Genomic DNA, 14,640 nt, shown 5'->3' with positions numbered 1-14,640 from the left:
TTTTGGGGTCATCGTGCTTCCCTCTTTTCCTCCACTGTAAGCTTTCTTAGCCCTTGTCCCTGCCCAGAACACGGACTTTTCTCAAATGACCTCTGCTCAGACATCCAGGTAGACAACAGGCAGGTTTCTCTGGCTTCCCTTGTCTTACTGGCTCCAACTTCTCTATCTCCCAGCCCTCTGGGGGATGGGAGTAAGGGAGGGAAGGGATCAGTGTCTCATTTGTGAGAAATTCTCTGAAACCTGAAACCATTTTCTTACTCTATTTGCCACTCCTTCCACCTTGACTTCTATTCTTTTTAAGCATATCACCAAGAATGTAAAAGTTCAGGCTTGAGACTAATATAAACCATGCTCCAAGGCAAAATGGAAGACACGTCAGTACAAATTCCCCCTCTTTGCATTCTGATAGTTGTAGCTCTGGGCCCTTGCTGACAAGGGCAGCCAGGACACTAGTAAGAAAAACCTCAAGGTCTGACCTGGCTAAGGGGTTTGTGAGGTGAGTTTCACTGGCTCTCTTGCTAGGACGGGTTGGTTTGTAAACGTTCTGGAAGGATAAGTGCCTCTGAGTATGTCAAACTTCCTTCCTGCACCAGCAGGGTCCACTTCAGCCTCACTTTCCACATAAGCCCACTACTGCTCACTATCTTTAGAATAGAAGTTATCCTCTATGTCTGGTTGGGTTCCAGCCCCTTTTTCGGATTCATTCATTCATCCATCCAAAACATTTGAATGCTTCATAAGAGCATTACTCACCTTATTCACTTTCTATTGAGGATCCTTAGTTTGGGAGTCTGTCCCTGGTTCTATACCCTCCCTTCTCCTGTTAATTACTCTTTAACTAATTAATTTTTTCCCAATGTGTTTAACCCAGTGGGCTCCCCTGGAATCCCTTTTCCCTGAGGGTTGGAAAGGGGAGGAGAGGGAGGATGTAAGTGTAAGGGAGGAATAATGTGATGAGGGGCTAGAACTGGATCTCAGGGTCAAGGCCCTCAGAAAAGCAAAGAGCTAAGTGTGTGTGTGTGTCTGTGTGTGTGTGTGTTCAGTGTAGTGTGGTGGGGCAGGAGAGTACCAGGAAAGACACTCTCATCCCTTTAGCCCTCTTGTCTCTCTTGCTCACTTACCTTCTTCACACACTACAATTACACACTTCTGTTTCTCATACAATCCGATTCCATCCCTTACACACTCATCTCTTTTCCATGGTCCCTCACCGTGCACACTTTTCGCTCTTTTGTGTAAAAGTGTTTATTGAGTCCATCTCTGGGTCACTTACCTCCCTCACACTTCCTACCCTTGTGTAGCTCTTTCTTTGCACACTCCCGTTTTGCACAAGCCTCTCCCTCCCAGGTGCACCTGCGTCTTTGACCACGCACCTTCCATCCTCACCCTCTCACCCCCCCCCATTCACACACCTATTCTCCTACCCGTGTGCACACTCCCCTTCCTCGGCCACTCCCCTCGCTCCACCCTCCCCCGGGCTCGCACATTTGCCCCCGCCCCTGGGGACACCTGCTCGTGCGGGGCAGGGCGGGGATGCGCAGCCGCGGCCACTTCTCCTCCTCTCCCCCTCCCCGCCCCTCCCTCCATCCCTCACCGGCTCCCCGGCGCCCGCCCCGCCTGCCCCGCCCGCCCGCCGCTCCGGGGGGGTCTCCGCCGCCGCCGCCGCTGCCGGAAGGAGCCGCCATTTGCCACCGCCGAGCGCACGGGCCGAGCCGAGCTGGAGCCGGAGTCGGGAGCCGGAGCGGGGCTGGGGCCGGACGGACGGCGATGGGGGGCGGCCCCGCCGCAGGAGCACCCGGGCGCGTAACCTCGGGGGCACGGCCCGCTCCGGACCCGGACCCGCGGGGCGCGGCCCCCTGAGCCCCCCTCCCCGCCCCCTGCCCCGGCCATGGCTGCCCGCCCCGCCGCCCCCGGGCCGCCAGCCCTCTCGGCCCCGCCAGCCCTGGAGCCCCGGCGGCGGCAGCAGTGAACGCGCCCGCAGGCCCGGAAGACCCCGGCCGGCTCGGCTTCCCGGCGCGCGCCCCCTTCCCGGCCTTGTCCACTCCCTTCCCCCCGCCGCCCGACAGCCCCCCTTGCACGCCGCCCCCCGCCCCCCGGCGCCCGGACGATGCTCAAGTCTCGGCTCCGCATGTTCCTGAACGAGCTGAAGCTGCTGGTGCTGACGGGCGGGGGGCGGCCCCGGGCCGAGCCGCAGCCCCGGGGGGGCGGGGGAGGCGGCTGCGGCTGGGCGCCCTTCGCCGGCTGCTCGACCCGGGACGGCGACGGCGACGAAGAGGAGTACTACGGGTCGGAGCCGCGGGCCCGGGGCCTGGCCGGCGACAAGGAGCCGCGGGCCGGACCCCCGCCGCCGCCCGCGCCGCCGCCGCCGCCCCCGGGCGCGCTGGACGCCCTGTCGCTCAGCAGCAGCCTGGACAGCGGGCTCCGAACCCCCCAGTGCCGAATCTGCTTCCAAGGCCCGGAGCAGGTGAGGCCCGGACCCGCCGCCGGGCGGGGAGGGGTGGGGGCGCGCACCTGGGGCGCCCGGGGAGACCGCGGACAGGGGGCGGGGCCTGAGGAGGCTGGGCGGGACCCAGGACCCGGAGTGGGGATGGAATGAGGTTGGGGGGCTGCCTGGAGACTCCTAGAGCGCATGTTTGGGGTGGAGGGGGGTCAGGGGTCCTCAGGAAGGGGTGGGGCTTCCTCCTGGGAGGGCTCAAAATCCCTCTCACCCAGCAACGAGGACAGCCTTTCTCCCCCACTTGTCTGACCCCAGGGTCTCCGTAGGCTGAGGGGCCTATTGTGTCGGAGGTGGGCAGAGAGGAGAGCGCTTCTGTTCGCACCTTGAAGGGCGGGGCCCAGCCGGCGCCCTTGCCTCTCTCAGTATTTCTCTCCGTGGGGCACTTATCTTCACTTCCCATTGCGCAACTTTCATCTCCTTCCAAAGAGTATTCTTTGTTTAAATGTTATGGACGAAGTTGTCCCGGGATAGTGCCGGGCGCGGGGTGGGGGTGGGCTGGGGGTGTCTCTGTGTCACGAGAAATTCTTCGTTAATTAAAGGGGAACACCCTCCACTCCCATTCCTAGGATTTCTCCCTCTTTTTGATACTTGGAAACTGAGGACGGTGACCCACCCCAGTCTACACCTCATCTGTGAAGTACTTTACAGTGATGGGGTTGGGGAGGAATGCGTGGCTCCCATCCCTCCAAATCCTAAGGGGTAGACTTCCATTTGGGAAGCCTTGAAGAGCACCCTCCCCAAATTCTAGGGAAAGAGAAGAGCCCCGTCCTCCATCCCTTTCTGTTCCTCATCTCTTTGGTCAGGGAAGTTTACCTTGAGCTCCAGCTTTTTTCCGTTTTGCAGCATCCTTAGCCTCTTGCCCTGTTCTGGGTGAAAGGCCTGAGTTTTTTTTAAGGTGGAAGAATCACTCACCTGGAGAGGAGGTTTCCCTCTGTGGGGTCGGCATGGTGATAGCTGACAGAGACCCTCCTCACTCTTCCTCCAGGGGGAGCTCCTGAGCCCCTGCCGCTGCGACGGCTCAGTGCGCTGCACGCACCAGCCCTGCCTCATTCGCTGGATCAGCGAGAGGGGCTCCTGGAGCTGTGAGCTCTGCTACTTCAAGTACCAGGTCCTGGCGATCAGCACCAAGAACCCACTGCAGGTGAGGTGCAAGGAGAGGGCTCTCAGACTGGGGCAAGGGCCTTTCAGCAGTCAGAATGGGGGACCCTCCAGGGAGCCTATTGTTCATCCATTTACTCTTTCCTCAAAGTCACCCCTCCCTACCGTTACCACAGTTGCCTGTCTGTAAATCCTCCCTTTATTCACAGAGACATTTATTGGGTGCCGCCTGTATCCCAGGCACTGTTCTAGGCACTGGGACGACGAAAAAGGAGATGATGATGATGATGATGATGGTGATAGCAAACATGTAGTGTCTTCTATATGTCAAGCTCTTAGTGTGTATTTACTCTTTTAATCTTCATAATAATCTTGTTATGTACCATTTATTAGCCCCATTTTAAAGATGAGGACATTGATGCACAAAGAGATTTAAAAACTTGCCCAAAGTTACTCGTCCAGTAGGTGATGGAGTTAGGATTTGGAATTCACACCTAGATGGTCTGGCTTCAGAGCACTTGCCTGACCCTACCTCTCTAAAATGAGACAGACAAATGGTCTCAAGCAACATGAGAAGTGCCACATACTAGCTTTCATCAGGGCACAGAGGAGACAGATGTTAATCCTGCCTGAAGGGTTTCAAGAAGGCTCCTGGGGCTTCCTCCTCTTAGGGCCACCCATCACCCAGACCTCCATCTCTTTCTGTGACTTTTTGAAGCCCTTTCTCCCACACAGTGGCAGGCCATCTCCCTGACGGTCATCGAGAAGGTCCAGATTGCTGCCATAGTGCTAGGCTCTCTCTTCCTCGTCGCCAGCATCTCCTGGCTCATCTGGTCGTCACTCAGCCCTTCAGCCAAGTGGCAACGGCAGGATCTGCTCTTTCAGATCTGCTACGGCATGTACGGCTTCATGGATGTTGTCTGCATAGGTGAGGGCACCTCTCTCCCCCTTACCTGCTCAGCGTCTTCCTCCAACTCACGTACTTAACTTTCCCTGCCCATTCCCTTAGCTTCACGTCCACATTTTCTACCATTGGGAGCCTTTAGGACTATCTTGGTCCCCCTCCCTTCCCTGCTTCTCCAGGCCCTTTGCAACCCTGTCTCCTCACTCTGGAGGAATGCTTACTTAAGTGCCTCTGGCCTAGGTCTGGGCAGCAGTTGACCCTGGATTTCTTATTCCTCTTGCTCAGGCCTCATCGTCCACGAAGGCTCCTCTGTCTACCGTATCTTCAAGCGCTGGCAGGCAGTGAACCAGCAGTGGAAGGTCCTGAATTATGACAAAACCAAGGACATAGGAGGAGATGCAGGGGGAGGGACGGCAGGGAAGCCGGGCCCCAGGACCTCACGGACGGGCCCCCCCTCTGGGGCCACCAACCGCCCCCCGGCTGCCCAGCGCATGCGGACGCTCTTGCCTCAGCGCTGTGGTTATACAATCCTGCACCTCCTTGGACAGCTGCGGCCACCAGATGCCCGTTCCAGTTCCCATTCTGGCCGTGAGGTTGTGATGAGGGTCACCACAGTCTGAACTGGACTCCAGGAGCAGGGATCTTGAGTCAATGCATCGGCCAGAGATGAGCTGTCATGGCTGCTGGAGGTACCACCTGGACAAGGTGTTTGGGGCACACTGCCCCCACCACTGAGGATCTCTGTGGGCAGCCTCGAGCTGGAGACATTGTCTGGCCTCTACTGCCTGCTGGGTAGAGACACCTGGATGACCTTCCAGCCCCCACTGACAGCTCCTCACACTCATCCTGGGGCAGCCAGTGGGCAGGTGGGGAGAACAGCTCTTCTTCCCTAGAGAACCGTCCTTACCTCAGCTCCTAGGGCCTCCAGCCCCCCAGCTCCACCATGGTGACTTGGTGAAGGGGGACCAATGCCAGAAGAAAGGGGCTGTAGACCCCCCATTCCCCACCCCCATGGCCACAGGGCAGCTGGCAATAAGACTAGTATACATTGACCTCCCGTTCCCTGCATGAGGGCGGGGGGGACTTCCCCCTGCTCCGCCCCCCATTGCATGGGGGGAGGGCATAAAGAATCATTTATATGCACGTGGAGACTCCTTTCTCATCTGGGGATTTTCTGGAGGGTTGGGAGGTGTGGGGAGGTTTGTCTGCAGAAGTTGCAAATCCCAAATGCAGCAGTGGGTTCTGAGTTGGAGGTGAACTCCTACTCGCTGGTGAATAATTCACACTGGCTGCTAGGTGGCAGTGCTCAGAGGTATCTAAGGGGTGGACCTGCCACCTGCAAGTTGTGTGATTTTAAAAAAACCTCTCCACCGTGGTTTTCCTGTCTACCTCATAGGGTTGGAATAAGGATAAATGAGGGACAGGTTGAATGCCATTGCAAAGAAAATTAGTGATGGCATAAAAAGACTTCTAGATTAGTTGATGGTCCATTTATTTCAAATAGTAGCTGGTTAACAAATTCTAAAATGTGTTTTTCATCTGGAGTTGCACAAAGCCTTGGAAATTTGTGTTGAGTGTCATAATAGATATGGAAATTTGGAGGGAAATAGACATTGCAGATGTGAAGGATGGTGGTTATCTGCAAGAATGAGAGCTCTTCCCACCCCCTGAACACTAGGGGCTAGGGGAAGCTGGAGCTATCCTTCTCGCTCTGGGGATTGTGTGGGTGCTATTAGTCCTTCCCAGGTAATGTGCTCACCCAGAGAAGTGGTGTGAAGTGAACTTGGACTCGTTTGGAGTGAAATGGACAGAATCCGCCAATGTTATGAGTCTCCAACCCCAGTTTAAACCACTCCTATGGCAGTTCAGGGCCACAGCTCTGATCCTGCTGTGCCCCAGCTGATGGCATTAACTGGAAGGTGTTGTCCTTGGAGGCAGCAGTGTAGTTATTTAGAGGAAAGGTTTGGGAAGGACTGGTTAAAATGTGGGTCAGCCTGAAGCCTGGTCCCTTTCTCCTGAGGCCTTGGGGCTGTGTATTATATGAATGATGGTGTCTTTTAAGTGAACTATTCATCAGCAATTAAAATAATTACTTCATACATTGCTAAAGTCAGATCCAGAAGGCTTTCCTATTATTGGTCCTTCTCTCAGGGAAGGTTCTGCTCTGCCTCTTCCCTGGGGAAGTTTTGGGGAAAATGCTTCTCTATTAAAGGTCACATATCCTTGCCCAGGAAATGGTCATCCCCTACCCTCTCCAAAAGGGGTCTTGGCTGCTGTCCATGGTGCTGGCACCAGACTTGCCTGGGAGAGGAGGAACCAAAGCTGGACTCAGGTTTGAGTCACCTGGAAGTGTGGAAGTGTATCACTTCCAACCTCTGAGGAGATCAAAGTGGAGAGGGGACTGAGCCTGAGCCTGCCTTTTTCAGGTGGGAAATTGTTTTGCCAGAGATAACCCTCCACATTCCCCACCTGGAAAGACGGAAGCGCCAGACTTTACTGATTTGCTATTCACAGAATAGCTTGTGGGGACCAGAAAGGAGACAGCAAATCAAAGTGACGACTAGTACCTATCCTGGCAGATAGTGTTCAGGTAGGTATGACAGAGGTGGGGTTTCCTGTGCCAAGCCTGGGCTGTCCCCCGCAATGGCCCCACATGGAAGCTTAGACATACCCAAGAACATACACACACAAACACACTATCTCCATTTCTATTCTGGGTCCTCACTCAGGCCAAGTGAGACAATACATACCTCTCCCTTTCAGCACCATTGGAGGTCTTGGTAAGGGGGTTGGGACAAGCAATCAGTGTGGTCCTCTCTCCTTCCCTTTTTCCAACTTAAAGAGATTCTTGTCCAGGAAAGGGGTCATAGGAACTGCTGCCCTCCTCAGTCCTACTTGCCCCTTGAGGAGTGTGGGTGTGCAGATTCCTCATCACTGATTCTAGGGGAAAGGGTCTGAAAGGAAGCTGGGCTTTATTCTCCCTGAAAGCTCAAATCTAAAAGTCAGGTCACAGGTTCAAGTTGAGCTTAGTGATAAGGGAGTCGGGGTGGAGACTGAGAGTACAGTGGAGAAGGAGTGAGAGGTAGGGCAGGAAAGACACACAAATCTTGGTGTCTGCACAGGACCTCAGGTTATCCTGCCCCTCTGTAGATCTTACATAAATAGATCCCCCCAGAAGGCTGGTGGCTAATGGAATTTCTGTGCTCAGGGAGCCATGTCTAGGGCAGGGAGCTGAGGTGGTGGGGCGGAGGGGGAAGTGTGAAGTGAAATCTCCATCTCCATCCAGCTCATTGGGATGGAGGGGAGCAGTTCCTGAGGAAGGGGGGCAAGTCCCGACATGGGAGGGCAATCTAGGCTACAGAGGGAGCTGTGGGGAGTGTGCTGAGAGATTTATTTGTATGGAAAATTAGTTAATCTGTATACACCACAAGGGGAGAACTGAGCCCAGCCTCTGGGGGGCCAGAGAGGGCTGACTCAGGGAAACGGGCTCCCTCTGCCCACCCCCCTCTTCTTGCCTTGGTGCCCCAGGGCTCTGGCCACCCCCACACTCGGCTTGCAGCCTGTGTGTCTGACTTCACTTCTCTGCCTGTATCCCTTTCTCTGAAGGAAGTTACCTTTGAGCAACTTTTTCAGAGAGGGCAGAGTGGCCATTCTAGGACACCCTTCGGTCCCTGCAGTCCAGGTTCCAAAAGCTCTTCCACTAAAGAATCAGCCGCCTCTGGCCATCTCTGCAAATCCCCAGCTCCCCCCCCCACCATTTTTATAGCCTCACCCTTGCAGTTGCTTTTCACCACCACCCCCTTAATCTCTTCCAGGGAGCCAGACTTGGCTGTTCCCACTACAGACAGAAACGTGTCTGGGTTTGTTTTATTTATTTATTTATTTATTTTGTGAGGAAGATCAGCCCTGAGCTAACATCCATGCTAATCCTCCTCTTTTTGCTGAGGAAGACCGGCTCTGAGCTAACATCTATTGCCAATCCTCTTCCTTTTTTTTCCCCCAAAGCCTCAGTAGATAACTGTACGTCATAGTTGCACATCCTTCTAGTTGCTGTATGTGGGACGCGGCCTCAGCATGGCCGGAGAAGCGGTGCGTCAGTGCGCGCCCGGGATCCGAACCCGGGCCGCCAGCAGCGGAGCACGGGCACCTAACCGCCAAGCCACGGGGCAGGCCCACGTGTCTGGGTTTGTGATGCAAACCGCTCTCCCAGGTGTCTAGACCTCCCATTGTTCTGGGAGTCACTCTCAGGACCTGAGAAACCTAGGTGGGGAGTTTGAGTGAGGGTCTTGCCTCCAGGACTTGTAGGAAGGGGGAGTGGGAGAGAAGTTAAGTCAAAAGTCAAGGATAGAACATTCGATTCTTTTATTTCAAAACTATGAATATTAAAAAATTTCAATATATAAAAGGAAGGCTTAGGCAGGAACAGGCCCAGAGATGTCTCTGCCTGGGAAATAAGCGGTGGGGCAAGCCAACCTAATAGTGACCAGAGAGCCAAGGAGAGTTAAAAAAATCATAAACCAGGCAAGGGCAGACTCACCTTCCTAGGGGCAAGATGAGGAAGGAAGAGGACAGACAGAGCGTGGTAAGCTGCTCATCCCTTCTGCCACCTGGTCCAGATTCAATCTGAGAATCTGTATGGTGTCACCTAGTCAGAGATAGGCCCTGGCAGGGGATATAAAGACCAAATAAGGCCTCATCCTTCTTCTCAAAGAGCTCACATGCAAGGAGAGAGGACCAACCAGGTGCAGACCAGACGCTCGATTACTTAGCTCATGCCGTGACAAATGCTGCTTAGCCAGCAGCATCAGTGAACGCTGTAGAACCCCCAAAAGGGCAGTGGTTGAATCCTTCCTCAGACCACCCAGCATTATTAGTTAAAATCTGAGTTGGCCCTGGGAGGATGCATATGATATGAAAGGAAAAGAGCTGAGCAGGCAGAGGGACCGTGGTTTTCTGGGGGCCTGCTGGGTCAGGCCACGCGCATACTTCACACCTTGGTCAGGCCTGCCTCAAGCAGTTTGCTATGGTCATTCGAACCAGTTTGGTCAGACAGACAGGCCTCAGGGGGAATGCGCGTCTCTTGGTCTTATGTCTAATAAACCCCTACGATGAGAGGAAGAGCAATGATGACAGCCTCCTTCCACGGGACTATCTGTCCACAAACTGTAGGTTGATGCTCCTCTCAGGTACCAGGACAGTCCGGGTCATGGGTCTGATTGGGGCAGCACCTGGCTCAGGCTGTACCTCAAAGTGGGTCAAGATCTGGAAAGGGAGGAAGAAGGCTCTCACTGTGGAGGGGTCTACAATGGTGGGCTTGATTGGTAAAGGGTGTTATGAGTGTTGGGGGGGTCAAGGTTGGAATTGCACCTGTAGTGGGTAGAGGACTTCTTGGTTAATGAGGGGGAGGGATTATGGTCAGGAAAGAGATAGTCCAAAAACCCTTGCTCACCCTCCAGGCCTGTAATGGGGTTGCCATATTTCAGAGAATTAGGTCTACCAAGTCTCATATGTTTTCCTATGCTGTCAGAAGAGCTCACGGCTTTGAGGGTTAGGGTCTCTCCCGTCTGGGGACAGTATGTCCAGATTACTCACCTGGGCCAAAGCCATTTGCAGCTCAAGCTCTGCCAGGCGTCTCCCCATGCAGCTGCGCTTGCCAAAGCCAAAGGGAAGAGATGCAAATGCGTGGGGGGCTGGACTCTCCCCCAGCCAGCGAGATGGACGAAAAGAATTTGGCTCTGGGAACTGGGCAGGGTCCCTTGAAGTGGCATAATGACACAGTGTGACCAGCGTCTGGCGGAGGAGGAACACAAACTTGTCAGTTTGGGACCACGAAAGCACAGAGAGCCATGGGAAGAGGATATATGGACCAGGGCAAAGGCAGGCTCTGGTTGGTGATGGGGAAGTTTTCTGGGGCTGCTTTTGGAATGATTCCCCCACTGTCTCATTACATCCTGGAGAGAGGCATTCAGGCCAAAGGGAGGGTTTGAAGGGCTTATGGGGAGTGTTTGAGAACAGGACCAGGCCCAAGATAGTGAGGGATGGCTTAGCAAAGGGGGCCCATAGGCTCTACTCACATTTTTTGGGATAATATAGTCACCCACACGAACATCTTTGTCTGGGACACGGGAATTTCCAGGTACCACGGGGTACAGTCTGGGTTGCAGGGCACAAGAGAGAAACTGCAAGGTGAGGCTGGGGGCTATAGCCTCTCTCTCATCTCCCTTCAACTTCCAAACCCATTCTTGGCCAGGAGGGGAGTACCATTTTCCTCTGCTCCCTCTCCCTGCCCCCGTCCACTATCAGCTTCCCCAGCCCTTCCCCAGCATTTTCTCCAGCTCCTCCTCTCCTGCCCCCTCACCTCAGCACTTCCTTGACCACGGCCTTCAGCAGGGGCAGCCGAGACAGAGCAGTGGCTGAGTGGTGGCCATTGGAGCCAGGACCCAGGGCAGCTGTGATCTCAGAGTGGAGGGCCACCTGGACTTCGGGGTGCCGAGAGAGTTCATATAGAGCCCAGGAGAGCGTGTTGGACACCTGAGAGGACAGGTGAGAGCATCAGAGGTGTTGAGAGTGAGGACAGTGTAGGGGGCAGAATCTGAGGCAGTCTGGAGCCCAGAAGGTGCTAAGCCAAGCTGGCATAGAAGGCCAGCACGGATCCCCTGCAGCAGCAAAATGGCCCCTGAGACGGGAGGCTAAGGTCTGGAAGTGGGGCTCGCAACTTGAAGGGAGACCCTCACCGTGTCCACCCCGGCCAGTAGCAGCTCCGTCACGTTCCCCAGGATGGACGAGGCAGGCAGCTCTTCCCGGAGCAGGAAGTAGGTTAGGTGCGCCCCAGATCCCATGTCCTCCTCAGGCTTTTCCTGGCTCCTCACAGCTATCTCGGCCTCGCGCTGCTCCACGTGCCGCTGGGCTGCACCCGGAGAAGGTAGAGGGATGCCTCACTCCTCCAGAACAGCTTTACGTGTCCCCCGTCTCCACCTATTTCTGTGCCTTACCAAATGCAAACATCTGGTCCCAGTCCCGGCAGAGGCGGCCCCAGGGTCCGGGCACGAGACGGTGCAGCCAGTGGGGCATCGCCATGGTCAGCAGCGTGGACACAAACACCGATCCCACCGCGTGGATGAAGGTCTCTGTGTCTGGGGGCACTTCGGCCTCCAGGCAGCCCAGGCGCGAACCCAGCAGCACGGCGGCTATGCCTGGCCGGGAGGGGGCGCTGTCAGGGGAGACCCGGGCCGGGTGCATCCTACGCCTGCCCCTAACCGTCTTGGGACTCACCTTCTAGTCCAAACTTGTAAAACTCTCCTGCCACGTCCCGAACCAGCGCGGGCGGCCCAGCGCCCCGTCCCCGCTGGCGCCGCAGTCGTCGCACAAGGTCACGGACCACGTCGTCCAGGGTCCCGGCGTAGCGGGCGGCCGCTTGAGGCCGGAGGAGGAGCGGGGCCAGGAGGCTGCGGAGCCTCTGCCATTCTTCGCCTTCCCTGCGGGGGTGCGGAGAGGGGGTGCCTCAGTGCAGATGGGGGTGCGCGGCGGCGGCCCGACCGGGCTGTCCTCGGTGGAGAGGATTGTGTTCGGCTGGGGTGGCCAGGAGAGGGATTGCGTCTGCTCCCTTGGGCTTCAGAAACCGGCCCCTGCCTGCGCCCGCTTTCCATTCCCCTTCCTCTTGACTCATTTCCTGCCCCAGAGGGGCCTGGGTTCCTGGGTAACCTGAGTCACAGAATCTTAACGTTCCATGTGGATTCTGGTACCAGAGCCCCTACCGCCGGTTCCCAGGATTCTGGCCTCAGAAGGTAAGGAGGCGGGCGGGGGGCGAGTGTGGGGCTCTACCTGAACTTGAGCGCAACAGACTAGAGTGGGAACCAGAAGGTTGGGGGAAATGGCTAACTTCCCCCTACACCTCCACACAGACTCTCCGGACCGGCCACAGGAGAGGGACACAGAGGGACGTCTGGGCTTTGGAGCCAGAGAGGACTCACGCGGTGAGTAGTCCACAAGCTCGCTGGCGGCGGCGGCGGTGCTCGGCCCAGGGTGAGAAGCTGCAGCGCTCGGGCTGGGGCCCCTCCTGTCGTAGGAGCTGCTCGATGAGTGTAGGGGCCGCCAGGTACACCGTGCGCACCGTCCCGAAGTTGGCCAACCACACCGGCCCGAAGCGCGCAGCGCTGTGCACCTGGGGAAACCGGCGCAGCAGACACTCGGAGACCCGGGCCGGGGACTCCCAGATTGTGCCTTGTGCCAGCACCAAGGGCGTTGGCTGGGTTTTGGAAGGGGGAGCATCTACTCCTTGGCCAGCTCCCAAGCTAGTGTATGGCCTGATGCTGCAAATCTCTCCTCCTTCTCTTTCCCCCACTTCCCATTCCTAGGAAGTTTGAGTGTGATGGGCAAAACGGAGGAACGTTGCACAAAGCAGACATTTCTGACCTGTCTTTGGTCACTTGGGCCGAGCCGAGGTGGAGAAATCCCTAAAGGTTCCTCACGTGGTCTGTCCAGGGCGAGCCCCCGCCGAATGAATAGGAGCGCGTGTAGCTTTAAGCCAAACGCGCAGGGAAGGTACTGTGCGTTTCCGCCTCCCGCGCACTTGTCCTGGACCTACCCGGCCTCCAGACTTCAGCACAGCGAGAAAGCGCTTTTTGAGCGCACTCCTCTGCTGGGTGTCGGGATGGACTCCATGCCAGTAGAGCCACCGCCCCCAGTCCCAACTTGTCATTTCCATAATTCATGGGCATCCCTTCTCACCACCCCTCCCTGCTACGTTCTGCACTAGCTTGTCCTTTCTGGCGTTGTCAAAGCCAGTTTCCCCAGCATGCAGTCCCGGGAACAGCGTCCCCCTCTACCTGCAGCTCGTGTAGCCGCGACAGCCCGCCCTTGCAGAAAAGTTCGGCAAGGAAGCCGGGCGTAGAGGGGCCTGGGATGTCCGCCAAGCTCCGAGGCGCTGAGTAGGAGCCTCTGGAGCCCAGCGAGGTGCCCAGCTCGGTAGCACAGCTCATGCGATGCAACACTCTGGAGGCGAGCTTGAGGGTCTGGGTCATGGTGTGGCTCAGGGAACCCGTGCCAGAGAGCTCTTCTCCTGAGCATCTTGCCCGCTTGCCTGAGCCCCTATTTAACCCTTGGGGGAGGTAGTGGCAACGCCCCCCTCCGAGCTCCTCAGCCAATCTCCTCTCCTGAGTGGTCCGTGCAGGGGATTAGCACCCAGAAACAGTAGGCGGGGCTGGGGCTGCCTTCTCGGCTCCCTTGGGGCTCATGTTGCAATTACCCTCTTGGGAGGGGAGGCCTGAAGCAATTTCTCCTCCCAGGCTGATGCCCTAGTCCAGCAGCCTAAAGATCTCTTGCTGGGGAAGGCTATTTAGTGAGGCTTAGGTGACCAAGATACAGCCAGTCCCTGGTATTCCCACCACTTCCCCAGGGATCCAGGTCCCCTGGGCCCATCCTCAGGAATTCCCCATCTCAACTCCTACGGGAAAAGTCACAGCTGTAGCTGTCCCCAAGTTCTTGGCTGCATCTTCTCTGTATGTGACCACAATGTTCCTGGGCTGCCACATCTCCCCTCCCCCTGTACCGGACCCTAGGCAGATAGCGGTGGGTTAATGGGTTAAAATAGCTCTAGAAACCTTCTTTGTTCCTTGAGGAGGGGAGGGGTCCTTTAGGTCAACAAGCCCTGTCCTTCCAGCCATGGAATTCTGGGCTTGAGGAGCAGAGATGAAGGAACCTTTTGCAAATTGAAAAAGTTCAGAGTTCTCTGGGCTCCTGGATGGACCAAGGTCTGAGTGTTCTGAATCTCCAGCTGACTCAGTCCCCTTTGGGCGGCTTCCTAGTTGGCAGCCCCTTTCTACTTTTAGCCTCGGAATCCTCCACAGTTTAGCTGTCTGCTCCTCACTCCCCCACTCCCCACCCCACCCCCATCAGGCTCTATGCCAGCCAGTCAGCTCTGAAGTTCTGGAACCGAAGGTCAACACGAAAAAGGAGAGGGTCTCCACCCCCACACCCTCCCAGGGACTCTCCAGAGACAGCCACAAAAAAGGGAGCAGATTCCCCAGGTCAGGTCTTGGCAGGGAGAGGATGGGAGGATGGGAGAAGGCACATGATACACACATCCTGAGAAAACAGCACGGGCACATGCACTCGCATCCATCTATCCCCAGCACTGCAAAGG

The 14,640-nt window shown here is 56.3% G+C and overlaps 2 protein-coding genes across 2 annotated transcripts; one reads left to right on the top strand and one right to left on the bottom strand.

Moving 5' to 3' along the window:
* Positions 1–1,597: 1,597 nt before the first annotated feature.
* On the top strand, positions 1,598–6,612 carry MARCHF9 (membrane associated ring-CH-type finger 9). The gene is made up of 4 exons (XM_058557765.1): positions 1,598–2,464; positions 3,483–3,638; positions 4,331–4,523; positions 4,785–6,612. The coding sequence occupies exons 1-4, from the start codon at positions 2,108–2,110 to the stop codon at positions 5,117–5,119; spliced, it is 1,041 nt and encodes a 346-aa protein (XP_058413748.1). The 5' UTR covers positions 1,598–2,107; the 3' UTR covers positions 5,120–6,612.
* A 1,897-nt stretch (positions 6,613–8,509) lies between these two features.
* Positions 8,510–14,354, bottom strand: LOC131415871 (25-hydroxyvitamin D-1 alpha hydroxylase, mitochondrial). Its single transcript, XM_058557773.1, has 9 exons — positions 13,325–14,354; positions 12,470–12,660; positions 11,772–11,974; positions 11,492–11,692; positions 11,234–11,406; positions 10,858–11,030; positions 10,574–10,652; positions 10,092–10,289; positions 8,510–9,761 (listed from the first exon to the last, which is right to left on the bottom strand). Exons 1-9 carry the CDS (start codon positions 13,517–13,519, stop codon positions 9,648–9,650), a joined length of 1,527 nt encoding a protein of 508 aa, XP_058413756.1. The 5' UTR covers positions 13,520–14,354; the 3' UTR covers positions 8,510–9,647.
* Positions 14,355–14,640: the final 286 nt, after the last annotated feature.

The sequence above is a fragment of the Diceros bicornis genome, chromosome 17, assembly GCF_020826845.1.
Source record: "Diceros bicornis minor isolate mBicDic1 chromosome 17, mDicBic1.mat.cur, whole genome shotgun sequence".
Lineage (NCBI taxonomy): Eukaryota > Metazoa > Chordata > Mammalia > Perissodactyla > Rhinocerotidae > Diceros > Diceros bicornis.
The sequence above is the reverse complement of the archived record's forward strand: the minus strand, read 5'-3'. Positions and strand labels throughout refer to the sequence as shown.

Bases quoted from the DNA above. Each gene is read 5' to 3' on its own strand.
- MARCHF9 (XM_058557765.1), top strand. From the start codon at position 2,108: ATGCTCAAGTCTCGGCTCCGCATGTTCCTGAACGAGCTGAAGCTGCTG. The intron at 2,465-3,482 runs GTGAGGCCCGGA...CTCTTCCTCCAG, and splicing joins GCTTCCAAGGCCCGGAGCAG to GGGGAGCTCCTGAGCCCCTG. The intron at 3,639-4,330 runs GTGAGGTGCAAG...TCTCCCACACAG, and splicing joins GCACCAAGAACCCACTGCAG to TGGCAGGCCATCTCCCTGAC.
- LOC131415871 (XM_058557773.1), bottom strand. From the start codon at position 13,519: ATGACCCAGACCCTCAAGCTCGCCTCCAGAGTGTTGCATCGCATGAGC. The intron at 12,661-13,324 runs GTAGAGGGGGAC...CGGTTTCCCCAG, and splicing joins CGCGGCTACACGAGCTGCAG to GTGCACAGCGCTGCGCGCTT. The intron at 11,407-11,491 runs GTAAGGCACAGA...CTCCGGGTGCAG, and splicing joins GGACCAGATGTTTGCATTTG to CCCAGCGGCACGTGGAGCAG.